Source organism: Bombina bombina, chromosome 5 (genome assembly GCF_027579735.1).
Source record: "Bombina bombina isolate aBomBom1 chromosome 5, aBomBom1.pri, whole genome shotgun sequence".
NCBI lineage: Eukaryota > Metazoa > Chordata > Amphibia > Anura > Bombinatoridae > Bombina > Bombina bombina.
This window is the reverse complement of record NC_069503.1, coordinates 162,841,058-162,856,219: the sequence shown is the minus strand read 5'-3', so window position 1 is coordinate 162,856,219 and position 15,162 is coordinate 162,841,058. Positions and strand designations below refer to the sequence as shown.

The 15,162-nt window shown below is 42.0% G+C and overlaps 1 protein-coding gene across 2 annotated transcripts in view; it reads right to left on the bottom strand.

Annotated features, from left to right (window-relative positions):
• Window positions 1-15,162, bottom strand: part of PLCD1 (phospholipase C delta 1) — a 381,478-nt gene that overhangs the window by 13,418 nt on the left and 352,898 nt on the right. For both annotated transcript variants that reach the window (XM_053713769.1, XM_053713768.1), the window contains exon 14: window positions 13,018-13,167. In XM_053713769.1, the coding sequence (XP_053569744.1) occupies window positions 13,018-13,167 (150 nt within the window). The remainder of the gene's footprint in view (window positions 1-13,017; window positions 13,168-15,162) is intronic.

Here is a 15,162-nt window from a genome sequence, read left to right as displayed (position 1 = left end):
TCAGAAGCAATGCCTCGCGAAGCAGTTGCTTCGACTCTCGCCGCATCGCTTGCAGTGTGTCAAAGCCTTAACTGTTCACAGAGCACTTACTATTGTCAGCTGGATACATTTTGAGGTAAAATATCTTCCTATTGTACATCCAGATATTCAGGTGATATTTTCTTGTGCGCTTTTTACAGTAACTGCATCCCTTTCAAGTAATTTAGCATATGGGTATTATATCCCTTTTAAGTTCTTATTTAATAGTGATACACTTTTAATGACATGCATTTTTGCAAAATACATACTGAAAAAATAATTTTTCAAATTATATTTGAAATCCACAGCTATGCATTTCAAATAAACATTATGTCTCCCTTTAAAAGGGCAAACATCCTTGGTTATAATAAATTGATAAGTTAAAGTGCTAGTAAAATGAATAATAGTTTAAGTAAAAAATGACTTTAAAGGACAATGTTCTCAGAAATATCCATATTCAAAAGCAGTATGTGAACATGTTGGTATTTTATTTTTGCTTAATTAAATATGATTTAAAAGCCGTATAAAAGGTAAAATGACATACTAATAACAGTTGTACACTTTCAGCTAATGCTCTGTGATTTATAGTTCCTGCCTATTAGTCACTAGTAGGAAGTTCCTATAAACCAATAACCATTAGGAAACATCTAGCTCCAGGAGCGTATTTTGGCCTAGGCAAACAAGGCACTTGCCTAGGGTGGCAGATTGTGGGGGGGGGGGGGAAGCAGCACTTTCTAACTACACCCACACATACATGCACTACACACACTCACACTGTACACACACAAACACACACATATACTCGAACATTTAGTTAGAAGATGCCATGAAAAAAAAGAGTCACGTTACACCCTCACCAAAAAATATTATGGCAAAAAAAGGCCTAAACCTGGGCAGCACAAAATATAAATATGACACTGCCTAGCACCCATGAGCATAAGTAGGAAATTCCTTTCAACCAATAAGCATAAGTAGGGAACACCTATCAGCCATTGATCATTAGTATGAAGTGCCTATCAGCCAATGAGCATAAGTAAGGAAATGTCTATCAGCCAATAAGCTTTAGTAAAAAATGATTATTAGTAGGAAGTGGACAACTGATACTGCTGTATACGTTGTAATTTAAAAGCTTTCACTTCAAATTTTTGATGAAAGAAAAGAAAAAGAAACAGAATTTATGCTTACCTGATAAATTTCTTTCTCTTACGGTGTATCCGGTCCACGGCTTCATCCTTACTTGTGGGATATTCTCAATCCCTACAGGAAGTGGCAAAGAGAGCACACAGCAGAGCTGTCCATATAGCTCCCCTCAGGCTCCGCCCCCCCAGTCATTCGACCGACGGTTAGGAGAAAAATGAGAACCATAGGGTGCAGTGGTGACTGTAGTTTTACAAAAATAAATTTAAACCTGACTTAATTGCCAGGGCGGGCCGTGGACCGGATACACCGTAAGAGAAAGAAATTTATCAGGTAAGCATAAATTCTGTTTTCTCTTACATTGGTGTATCCGGTCCACGGCTTCATCCTTACTTGTGGGAACCAATACCAAAGCAATAGGACACGGATGAAGGGAGGGAACAAGTCAGGTAACCTAAACGGAAGGCACCACTGCTTGTAAAACCTTTCTCCCAAAAATAGCCTCCGAAGAAGCAAAAGTATCGAATTTGTAAAATTTCGCAAATGTATGCAGAGAAGACCAAGTCCCTGCCTTACAAATCTGTTCAACAGAAGCCTCATTCTTGAAAGCCCATGTGGAAGCCACAGCTCTAGTGGAATGAGCTGTAATTCGTTCAGGAGGCTGCCTTCCAGCAGTCTCATAAGCCAATCGGATGATGCTTTTCAGCCAGAAAGAAAGAGAGGTAGCAGTCGCTTTTTGACCTCTCCTCTTGCCAGAATAGACGACAAACAAAGATGATGTTTGTCTGAAATCTTTTGTCGCTTTTAGATAGAATTTTAAAGCACGAACCACATCAAGATTGTGTAACAGACGTTCCTTCTTAGAAACTGGATTAGGACACAAAGAAGGAACAACTATTTCCTGGTTAATATTCTTATTGGAAACCACCTTTGGAAGGAAACCAGGTTTGGTACGCAAAACAACCTTACCTGTATGGAACACCAGATAGGGTGAATTACACTGCAAAGCAGATAATTCAGAAACTCAGAAAGCAGAAGAAATAGCTACCAAAAACAAAACTTTCCAAAATAGTAACTTAATATCTATGGAATGTAGAGGTTCAAACGGAACCCCTTGAAGAACTGAAAGAACTAAATTTAGACTCCATGGAGGAGCCACAGGTCTGTAGACAGGCTTGATTCTAACTAGGGCCTGTACAAACGCCTGAACATCTGGCACAGCTGCCAGACGCTTGTGTAACAGAATAGATAGAGCAGATATCTGTCCTTTTAAGGAACTAGCTGACAGCCCTTTCTCCAATCCTTCTTGGAGAAAGGACAATATCCTTGGAATCCTAACCTTACTCCACGAGTAACCCTTGGATTCGCACCAACAAATATATTTTCGCCATATCTTATGGTAAATTTTCCTAGTAACAGGCTTTCTAGCCTGTATCAAAGTATCTATAACTGATTCAGAGAACCCACGCTTAGCTAGAATTAAGCGTTCAATCTCCAAGCAGTCAGTTGCAGAGAAACTAGGTTTGGATGCTTGAATGGACCTTGGATTAGAAGGTCCTGCCTCAAAGGTAGCTTCCATTATGGAGCCGATGACATATCCACCAGGTCTGCATACCAAGTCCTGCGTGGCCACGCAGGAGCTATCAGAATTACCGAAGCCTTCTCCTGTTTGATTCTGGCTACTAGCCGAGGGAGAAGAGGAAACGGTGGAAAGACATAAGCCAGATTGAATGACCAAAGCGCCACTAAAGCATCTATCAATGTCGCCTTGGGATCCCTGGACCCGTAACGGGGAACTTTGGAGTTCTGGCGGGACGCCATCAGATCCAGTTCTGGAATGCCCCATAGATGGGTTAGTTGAGCAAAAATCTCAGGGTGGAGTTCCCACTCCCCCGGATGGAAAGTCTGCCGACTCAGGTAATCCGCCTCCCAGTTGTCTACTCCTGGGATGTGAATTACAGATAGATGGCAGGAGTGATCCTCCGCCCATTTGATAATCTTGGATACCTCCCTCATCGCCAGGGAACTCTTTGTTCCTCCCTGATGATTGATGTACGCTACAGTCGTGATGTTGTCTGACTGAAATCTGATGAATTTGGCCTCCGCTAGCTGAGGCCAGGCCTGGAGAATATCGCTCTCAGTTCCAAAATGTTTATCGGGAGAAGAGATTCTTCCCGAGACCATAGACCCTGAGCTTTCAGGGAGTCCCAGAGCCCCAGCCTAAGAGACTGGCGTCGGTCGTGATAATGATCCACTCCGGTCTGCGGAAACTCATTCCCTGAGACAGGTGATCCTGAGACAACCACCAGAGGAGCGAGTCTCTGGTTTTCTGGTCCATTTGTATCTGGGGAGACAAATCTGCATAATCCCCATTCCACTGTTTGAGCATGCACAGTTGCAGTGGTCTCAAATGAATTCTGGCAAAAGGGACTACGTCCATTGCTGCAACCATTAGACCGATTACCTCCATGCACTGAGCCACAGAAGGAATGGCATGAAGAACTCGACAAGTATTTGAAAGCTTTGACTTCCTGACCTCCGTCAGAAAGATTTTCATTTCTACCGAGTCTATTATTGTTCCCAGGAAGGGAACCCTTGTGAACGGGGACAGAGAACTTTTTTCTACGTTCACCTTCCACCCGTGAGACCTTAGAAAGGCCAGAACAATGTCCGTATGAGCCTTTGCTCTGTGAAAAGACGACGCTTGTATTAAGATATCATCTAGGTAAGGTGCTACTGCAATGCCCCGCGGTCTTAGCACCGCTAGAAGGGACCCTAGCACCTTTGTGAAAATTCTGGGAGCAGTGGCCAACCCGAAGGGAAGAGCCACGAACTGGTAATGCTTGTCCAGAAAGGCGAACCTTAGGAACTGATGGTGATCTTTGTGGATAGGAATATGCAGGTACGCATCCTTTAAATCCACGGTAGTCATATATTGACCTTCCTGGATCATCGGTAAGATTGTCCGAATGGTTTCCATCTTGAATGATGGAACTCTCTGGAATTTGTTTAGGATTTTTAAATCCAGGATTGGTCTGAAAGTTCCTTCCTTCTTGGGAACTACAAACAGGTTTGAGTAAAAACCCAGTCCTTGTTCTGCAGTTGGAACTGGGTGTATCACTCCCATCTTTAGAAGATCTTCTACGCAGCGTAAGAACGCCTGTCTCTTTGTCTGGTCTAAAGACAATCGAGAAATGTGGAACCTTCCCCTTGGGGGAGAGTCCTTGAATTCTAGAAGGTACCCCTGAGCAACAATTTCTAGAGCCCAGGGATCTGGAACATCTCTTGCCCAAGCCTGAGCAAAGAGAGAAAGTCTGCCCCCTACTAGATCCGGTCCCGGATCTTGGGCTACCCTTTCATGCTGTCTTGGTAGCAGCAGCAGGCTTCTTGGCCTGTTTACCCTTGTTCCAGCCCTGCAAAGGTTTCCATGTTGGCTTGGGCTGGGAAGCGTTACCCTCTTGCTTAGCGGCTGTAGAGGTTGAAGCAGGTCCGTTCCTGAAATTGCGAAAGGAACGAAAATTGGCCTTGTTTTTAGCTTTAAAGGGTCTATCTTGTGGAAGGGCATGGCCCTTTCCCCCAGTGATATCTGAAATGATCTCTTTCAATTCTGGCCCGAATAGGGTCTTACCCTTGAAAGGAATATTAAGCAATTTTGTTTTGGACGACACGTCCGCCGACCATGATTTTAGCCAAAGCGCTCTGCGCGCCACAATGGCAAAACCAGAATTTTTCGCCGCTAATTTAGCTAACTGTAAAGCGGCATCTGTGATGAAAGAATTAGCCAGTTTCAGGGCGTGAATTCTATCCATAACTTCGTCATAAGACGTCTCCTTCTGGAGCGAGTTTTCCAGTTCCTCAAACCAAAAAGCCGCTGCAGTGATTACAGGAATAATGCAAGAAATTGGTTGAAGAAGGAAACCTTGTTGAACAAATATTCTCTTAAGTAAACCTTCTAATTTTTTATCCATAGGATCTTTGAAAGCGCAACTGTCTTCTATTGGTATAGTCATGCGCTTGGCTAGTGTAGAAACTGCCCCCTCAACCTTAGGGACCGTTTGCCACGCGTCCCGTCTAGGGTCAATTATGGGGAACATTTTCTTAAATATAGGAGGGGGAACAAAGGGTACACCTGGTCTCTCCCACTCCCTAGTCACAATATCCGCCACCCTCTTAGGGATCGGAAACGCCTCAGTGTGTACCGGGACCTCTAAGAATTTGTCCATTTTACACAATTTTTCTGGGACCACCAAGGGGTCACAATCATCTAGCGTAGCTAAGACCTCCTTAAGCAGGACGCGGAGGTGTTCTAGCTTAAATTTAAACGCTATGGTATCTGGCTCTGCCTGCTGAGAAACTTTTCCTGAGTCAGAAATTTCTCCCTCAGACAGGCCATCCCTCACCGCCAACTCAGATTGTTGTGAGGGTACTACAGATAAATTATCCTGCGCTTCTGATTGCTCATTTTCTGTATTTAAAACTGAGCGATCACGCTTCCTTGGAAATGGTGGCAGTTTGGATAAAAATGCTGCAAGAGAATTATCCATTACTGCTGCTAATTGTTGTAAGGTAACAGGGATCGATGCGCTAGAGGTACTGGGCATCGCTTGCGCTGGCAAAAGTGGTGTCGACACAAGAGGAGAGGAAAGAGTACTATCCTCAATACCTTCTGCTAAAGAATCATCTAGGGCTACATTTTTAAGTGTCACTGCATGGTCTTTAAAATGTTTAGACGCTATAGCACACTTTAAACATAAATGCAATGGGGGTACCGCCATGGCTTTTAAACACAAAGAACAGGGTCTATCTGAAGGCTCAGACATGTTTAGACAGCACTATAATGCAATATAATCACCTCTTGAAAAAACGTTACTGTGTCTTTAAATAATAAAAAGCACACACTTTTTTACAAAAACGTCAAAAAACATCCAATCTTAATGAAACTTTCACCACATTATCCTAATGCTTTGAAAGGATTGCACACAAATTTTCAGATCAGTTAACCCCTTACTGCCCAAACCGGAGCTAAAAGAAGCAGGCTACCGGTTACAAAATAATACAGCACTGTGCCACAGCTCTGCTGTGGCTTTTACCTTCCTTAGGGATTATTTGTAGCCGAAAATAAGCCTCTCTGCAGTCCTTCTGAAGTCTCTGGACTCTGCACGTGAAGTCGTATGTCTCTGCCTTGTAAATCAACTGCGCAACTGAGGCGCGAAAATGAGGCCCCCACCCTCTTCATTCCGGAGTGATGGGGCCTTTCAAGACAGATTAGGTGTCTTGCAATATGCCAGGCGTAATTAAAACCCCAGAAAGTGTACCAACTCTTAACAAACACTTTGAAAACATGCTATTATGATAATAAAGCAAGCGAATTAGCCCATAAAAGTGTCCACCAGTATTTAAGCCCTTAATCTAAGCCATCCTTCTATACTGAGTCTGAGAAAATGGCTTACCTTCCCTCATGGGGATTTCTGTCAGTCTTCTAGCAATACGAGGTCTTGTTAGAGAAAAATGACTGAGCATACCTGAAGCAGATAAGCCTGCAAACTGTTTCCCCCGACTGATATTTTCCGGTACTTAACAGTCCTATGTGGGAACAGCAACGGATTTTAGATAAGGGTGCTAAAATCATACTCCTCTCAGCAGAAATCTTCATCACTTTTCTGCCTTGAGTAAATAGTACAAACCGGCACTATTTTAAAATAACAAACTTTTGATTGAAGAAATAAAAAAACTACAAATCTAACACCACAAACTCTTTACCCTCCCGTGGAGATGCTATTTGTTAGAGCGGCAAAGAGAATGACTGGGGGGGCCGAGCCTGAGGGGAGCTATATGGACAGCTATGCTGTGTGCTCTCTTTGCCACTTCCTGTAGGGATTGAGAATATCCCACAAGTAAGGATGAATATGTGGACCGGATACACCAATGTAAGAGAAATTGAGCATGTTTAGATGCTGCTCTTTCACACTGATGATAGAATTTGTTTTGTGTGCAGTGTCCCTTTAACAACTTGATTTAAATATATGATTTGCTGAATGCAGACCTTAAATGTTAAATGTTTTTGCATTAAGACATAATTCTTATTTTGGGTTATTTATTATAAATGTACAATCATCAACTGATTCAAAATGTAATCAAAATCATTTAAACACAGCGAAAAACAAAGACCTGAGGAAGGAGCAAACAAACATTTTAAAGTATCATACAGAGTTTTCAAGTTAACTTTTGAAACAAGCCCTGCAGTTGTTTTATGTCATTTCTGAAATTGTTTTTTTTTGTGACTGTTAAAGTGAATGTAAAGTTTCATCAAGTATTGCCCGGTTTTTAAAAATACTATTAAAAACAGGGGCACTTTCATTGATGAAACTTTACATTGCACCATATTTGTAGAAATACTTACCTCTTCGTCTTGAAAGCCCCTCCAGACCCTCCAACCCGTCACAAGCCTCTTCCTACGTCAGCAATGACGATTCTGGCATCCTCCAATTACAGCTCCCCCCTCCGGTAAGAAACATTGCCTAAAGCAACGCCGTGATTGGAGGAATTTATAACGTAGGAAGAGGCTTGTGACGGGCTGGCGAAGCGCTGGAGCGGCTTTCAAGACGAAGAGGTATTTCTACAAATATAGTGCAATGTAAAGTTTCATCAATGAAAGTGCCCCTGTTTTTAATAGTATTTTTTAAAACCGGGCACTACTTGATGAAACTTAACATTCACTTTAAAGGGACACTGTACTATTAAGTTTGGGTCCCCTTAACCCCTGTTACCGTGAATTTTAGAGAAGAATTTGCCCAAAATACTGGAGAATTTTTAACATTTTTGCTATAACTCCATTTAAAATGAAATAGAGCTTTGTTTTTTTTTTGTTTTTTTACCTGTCAAAACTATATATATATTTTTTAAGTAGACAACCCAAGGTATTGATCTAGGCCCATTTTTGGTATATTACATGCCACCATTTCACAGCCAAATGTGATCATATATAAAAAAAAAAAAAAACACCCCAGAATTTATGCTTACCAATAAATTTATTTCCTTTTGGTTGATGAGTGTCCATAGCTTCATATCATGTGGGATATATTGCAGCCTATCAGGAGGAAGTCAAGAACCCACACAGAGCTTTAGTCCCTCCCACTTCCTCTCACTCTCCAGTTTACATATAGCCGAGCAGAGGAGACAGAAAACAAAAGATAGGACAGAAAGAAGGGTTTTTAAGGTGCAAAAAAAAAACAAAAAAAAAAAAACGGTCACCCATAAAAAAAAAAAAATAGATTGAGGGCTGTGGACTCTCATCAGCCAAAAGGAAATTAATGTATCAGTAAGCATAAATTCTGGCTTGGGGTTTCCGGTGAGAAGGCGGAGCTCTAACACAGGTGCTCCAGGTCGGCGTCTTGTCCGATGCTTGCTATCACTGCCTTCACTTTCTGCCCATTGTACCTGAAAGGGCTCGGGCGCACTGCTTGACAGGATATCGCAAGCGGAAGGGAAACCTGAGATGCTGCCTATGCTGCGGTGAATCCGCATCAACGCTAGTTACTGCTGGAAAGGATTGTCAGAACTTCCAAGGAGAATTAAGGATCTTCCACACCTCTGACTGTGTTCTGCTGAATTGCCGGGCTTACGGCTCTCTCATTGGTCCAGTGGAGCGGCGGAGGAGGGGATGAGAGGAGCCAGAGTGGTGCTGTGTGAGTGACAGCTGTGTCGGCTCGGTGTCTTTTCAGCCCCGGAGGGGTTTTCCTGGAGGGCTTGCTCCGGTACAGAGGAAGGCGTGCTGGGCTTGGAGGCGGGCTCACTGCCAGATGCGGGTGCACCGCTCTGGGGCGCGCAAGGGTCCCGAGTGTTTTTGCTCCTGCTGGGCAGTGGTCTCCTGGATCCAGGTACAAGTGGTCCAGCACCTGTCAGCATGGTTTAAAGAGATAAGGCTCCAGGGCCTTGCATGCTAAATTTCCGGTCACTTCATCTGTACTGCTCCCCCGGGTGGGAGCGCTCCTGGCCGGACGCCAGTTTCTCCAGAGTCGGCTCAGCTACGGTTTTACCCTGCCACCAACTAAGGATTCAGACTCTCCCACGGTGTTCTATCTTTTGCTCCTGGATGCTCGGAGCATAAAGGTGACTTTTTAAGATCTTTGCATGTTTCTCTGACCGTCTGCTCAAATTGTCGCCGATTCGAAGCTTCAATCTTAGCTGGGAACTGTGTAAGGCGGCCCTGAATCCCAGGAGACTCTCTGATATAGCTGGGGGTTTAATCAGTCTAGGGGTTACTAATCAGGGTCTTGTTCAAATTTAATATTGTTTACTCTCATCTCTTTTGGCAGGTCTAGCAGAACAAGGTTTCTATACGTATTTGTCTGTATTGTTGTGCAGGCAAGAATATAACTGGTTGTCCTTGACCCCAAATTCATTATTTCTTTCTGGTTGTTTAAGCTATAAAGTTTCAGGCATTTTTCCCAAGGCTTCGGCCCTTGTCACTGTCTATAGAATATATAACCATTATACTTAGTATAGGTTCTATATTATATAGCTTATTTATTATTTTTCTTGTATTTTGATTGTATGTATCACATTAGATTATATTCACTTATATAGGTATTCACTTAGGGGAAAAAAAAAAAAAGAGAAAGAAAGGAAGAGGAGAGAAAAAAAAAAATAAAAAAAATTTTTTTTTTGCTGCACTAATTGCGATATCACGGTATTTGTCTTTCCCCACACAGGGGATTTGCATTTTATTTGTTGTTCTCAGTGTTTGATTGTTTTTTTGCTTTTTTGTCACTATTGATGGAAAAATTTATTACTCACGGTAACACTATCTCACCCAAAATGCCTGTTAAACCCAGAGATAAAAAAAAAAGCATAAATTCTGTTTTCCTTCATAGCTGATGCGAGTCTATAGCTTCATAACATATGCGATACAATACCCAAGCTGAGAGTCCATGTTAAGGACGGGTGGGACAAAAAGTAGACAGTTCCTATTTGCCGGATACTATGGCCCGAAGGACTTTCCTGCCAAAAGCTACATCAGAAGAAGCATAAATGTCAAAATGATTAAATTTGGAAAAAGTGTGAAGGGAAGACCAAGTTTCCACCTTGCAAATCTGTTACAAGGAGGCATCATCCTTGAAAGCTCAGTAACAAGATACTGATCTCGTAGAATGAGCTGTTAATCTTTTTGGTGGTGGTTTAACCACAACCAAGTAAGCCTTACAAATAATCTGCTTGAGCCAGGATTCCAGGGCCACCACCCTACGTAGCTTTCTGACCCTTCCTAGGACCAGAGTAGTGGACAAATAAACTGGAAGTTTGTCTAAAAAAAATACTCTGACAACATCTAGGTTGTGAAGAAATCTTTCTTTGGATTATTAGGCTTTGGACACAAAGGAGGAGCAACTATTTCCTGACTAATATTTTCTGAAGATAACATCTTTGGAAGAAAATCATATTTGGTCCACAGGACTGCCTTATCTTTGTGAAAAGTCAGAAATTAAGGATCACAAGATAGAGCTGATAATTCCAAAACTCTTCTAGCTGAAGAAATGACTAGAAGAAAAAGAACCTTCCAGGACAACCATTTAAGGTCTAAAATAAGCATAGGTTTAAAAGCAATACCTTACAGAACAGAGAGAACTAAATTCAAGTTCCAAGGATAAGAAATTGGTCTAACAACAGGATAAATTCTCACCAGGGCTTGAACAAAAGTTTGAACATCTGGCAACTTAGCCAACTTTTTGAGAAGCAAAACAGTTAATGCAGATATCTGACCCTTTAGAGAACTAGCCAATAGGCCCTTATATAGTCCATCCTGCAGGAACTGAAGTATTCTGAGAATTTCAAAGGATTTCCAAGAAAAAAAACTCACAAAGAACACCAAAGAAAGTAATTTATCTAGATTTTATGATATCTGAGTCAGAGAAACCCCTGATCTTGAGGTCTAAGCGTTTAACCTTCACACTGTCAAATTCAGCAAATTGAGATCCAGGTGAAACATATGTCCTTGAGACAGAAGATCATTCCTTAGGTGTAGTGTCCATGTAGGTAGAGAAGACAACTGAATTAGGTCTGCATACCAAGTTCTGCAGTCCCACGCCAGAGCTAAGAGAATTACTAAAGCTAAACCCGGTTTGATTCTTGCAATGACTCTTGATACGGGAACACATTGAGAAAACAGGAACGCTAAATGAAAAATGTAGGGACAAACTAAGGCATCTATCATAGAGCACTGGAGTCTCTATATCTGGCACAAATATGCTTGAAGCTGTGATTTAGCTTGTACACCACTAGATCTATACATGGTAGAACCCAATATAGAATAAGCTGGTCGAATATGTCTTGATGAAGAACCCATTCTCCTGACTGAAATCTTCAACCTCTTACCTCAGAGGCCAAGAACAAAGTGGAGAGGGAGAGAAAGTGGGAGGGACAAAAGCTCTGTGAGGGTTATTGACCTCCTCCTGATAGTCTGGAATATATTCCACGTTATGAAGCTATGGACTCATTGCTAAAAAGGAAAAAATCATTAACATTTTCATAAACTTTGGGTTTCTCGCTGAAATCATTTATATACTGCTTGGGCAATCATGACACAAATAATTGTAAAAGCTTCTATTGAATTCCCTGTGTTTATAAATAGCAGATAAACATGGCTTTGCCACTGGTTTTTGGTAATTAGCATGTCAATAATTGCAGATGCACACCACACTTCTATTATTCCTTGCAGTAAAGGGGTTAGCTTGTAATGTTCATTTTAGCTGTATAGTATAGAGATTTCCCTCCCAAACAGCTCCCTCACCCCACCCACACTAAGTCCCACCATCTTAGGTACTGGTAGACAGTCTGCCAGTATGCAATTTTTAAAAATTTTCATTATTATTCATTTGTTTTTTTTGTGTGTGCAGTGTAATGATCCTCCACAACCCTCCCACCTCCCTGTTCGACCCAAATAGCTCCTCAACCTCCAACTAATGGTAGCCATTTATGGTACTGGCAGCTGTCTACCAGTACCAAATATATAAATAAATATTTTTTTAATTTATTAGATTTTTTTAAAAACATTTTCTGTAGTTTAGTGGTCCCCAAACCACCCACTCTGGCGATCATTAGTAAGGGCACCCCCACACCTATTCCTCCACTTTTCTGTAGTGTAGTTCCCCATCCCTCCCTCTCCCTTCAATTTTATTTTCTGTAGGTAGGGCCTCTCCCACTTTCTCCGCCGCAAGGCCACCCACATGCCTTCCCTTCCACACCTCACACCGGCCCCAGGAGTTGATTGTTACAGACAGTGACACACACAGTGTCACTGTCTGTAACAATCTGGCATCTGCCTTCATATGGAACCGGAGCACAGATTCTACTCCGTTTCCATATGCAGAAAGATGCCTGCAACTCAGGAAGAGCAGACTTTGGAGCTTTCTGCAGCTGTGATGTATGCACGTTATGCAGGACGATGGGCTTTGATATTTTAGATTGCTGGTTTTGCTTATAACACCATCACTTGTTGTTGTCAAGGATATGTCCACCCAAATGGGCTAAGCCTGCAGGTAAAGCAGACCTGCTAATGTTGTCTATGTCTAAACATAGTTAAGTATTGCTAATTATGGCTGTGCACAACCAGCTATTTTAGATATAAAAATATCTGTCTCTCTCCTACCCCAACTGGGGAGATTAATCAGTGCTATTGGCTCCTGTTTCATAGCTTTTCTACAGTGAAGGTACAGGCAAAAACTATTTCAAAATAAAAATAAAGATTAAGGACACGTCGGCTAACAATTGAATACAATCCAGCATGTACAATGGACCACTGGGAACACAATAAAGTATAGAAAATGTTAGCTTCAAGAAAACGTTTAAGGTAAAAAGGTGCAGTTTTACCCAGCTGTAAACTTGTCAGCGGTACTGTGTATTGTCCAACAAAATCATTCCATGAAGATGCATCGTAGTCTTCCACCAGGAACCGGACCATTGCCAGGGCTGGTACATCAATGTCAAACACAAATGTTTCATTCCATGATGGATTAAAACCTACAAGAAGGAAGTAAAAATAAAATATCAATATTAATCGCATAGGACTATGAAATGAGAACGGATTTGTATTCTGTTACTTCCTTTTAAATAGGTTTTTTATACAGAGGGATATCAGCAAAAAAAAAAAAAAAGTCTAAAAACATTGTCTCACCACACATGATTATAATTTATCAACTCATAAAATAAATAATAATAGCAATCTTTAGCCCATACAGTTTTTGTAAAACTGAGCTCTCTTGGTACAAAGTTCTACTGCTTGCTTTACAGCAGGGTTCTTCAAACCACAGGTTGGGACCCATTACTGGTTCGCAACGTGTGTGGTGTGTATGTGTGTGTTGTATGAGAGAGTGTGTGTGGTGTGTATGTGTGTGTTGTATGACAGTGTGTGTGGTGTGTATGTGTGTTGTATGACAGTGTGTGTGGTGTGTATGTGTGTGTTGTATGACAGTGTGTGTGGGGTGTGTGTGTTGTATGAGAGTGTGTGTGTGTTGTATGACAGTGTGTGTGGGGTGTGTGTGTTGTATGAGAGTGTGTGTGTGTTGTATGAGAGTGTGTGTGTGTTGTATGAGAGTGTGTGTTGTAAGAGAGTGTGTGTTGTAAGAGTGTGTGTTGTAAGAGTGTGTGTTGTAAGAGTGTGTGTTGTATGAGTGTGTGTGTTGTATGAGAGTGTGTGCGGTGTGTGTGTGTTGTATGAGAGTGTGTGTTGTATGAGAGTGTGTGTTTTGTATGAGAGTGTATGCGGTGTGTGTGTTGTAGGAGAGTGTGTGTGGTGTGTGTGTTGTATGAGTGTGTGTGTGTGTGTTGTATGAGAGTGTATGTGTTGTATGAGAGTGTGTGTGGTGTGTATGTGTGTGTAGTGTCAGAGTGTGTGGTGTGTGTGTGTTGTAGGAGAGTGTGTGTGTGGTGTGTGTTGTATCAGAGTGTGTGCGGTATGAGTGTGTGTGCGGTGTGTATGTGTGTGTTGTATAAGAGTGTGTGCAGTGTGTTGTATGAAAGTGTGTGCGGTGTGTATTGTATCAAAGTGTGTGCGGTATGAGTGTGTGTGCGGTGTGTTGTACGAGTGTGTGTGCGGTGTGGTGTACGAGAGTGTGTGCGGTGTGTTGTACGAGAGTGTGTGCGGTGTGTTGTACGAGAGTGTGTGCGGTGTGTATGTGTGCGTTGTATTAGAGTGTGTGCAGTGTGTATGTGTGTTGTATGAGAGTGTGTGCGGTGTGTATTGTATCAGAGTGTGTGCGGTGTATTAGTGTGTTGTAGAAGAGTGTGTGTGGTGTGTATTGTATCAGAGTGTGTGCGCTATGAGAGTGTGTGCGTTGTGTATGTGTGTGTTGTGTATGTGTGTGTTGTAGGAGATAGTGTGTGTGTTACAGGACAGTGTGTGTGCTGTATGAGAGTGTGTGCAGTGTGTATTGTATTAGAGTGTGTGCGGTGAGTATGTGTGTGTGTTGTATCAGTGTGTGCGGTGTGTATATGTGTGTAGTATGAAAGTGTGTGCGGTGTGTATGTGTGTGGTGTGTATATGTGTGTAATATGCAAGTGTGTGCGGTGTGTATGTGTGTTGTATGAGAGTGTGTGTGTTGTATCAGAGTGTGTGCGGTGTGTATATGTGTGTATTATGCAAGTGTGTGCGGTGTGTATGTGTGTGTTGTATTAGAGTGTGTGTGTGTTGTATCAGAGTGTGTGCGGTGTGTATGTGTGTGTTGTGTGAGAGTGTGTGTGTTGTATGACAGTGTGTGTTGTATGACAGTATGTGTGGTGTATGTGTGTTGAATGAGAGTGTGTGTGTTATCTTTTACAACACTTTCACGTTTGACTACAACCAGGATTAAAGTACACACACATTTTAGGCACTTTGCCAAAATCTGCACCTATCTTGTATATTACTTCAGAAATGTTCAGACCAAACATATAAATAGGGTTGCGAATGTGTGTGGTATCATAGCAAAACCTTGCTTTACAGTAATCCTTTCTGATGGACGCTATTCTCCCTATATC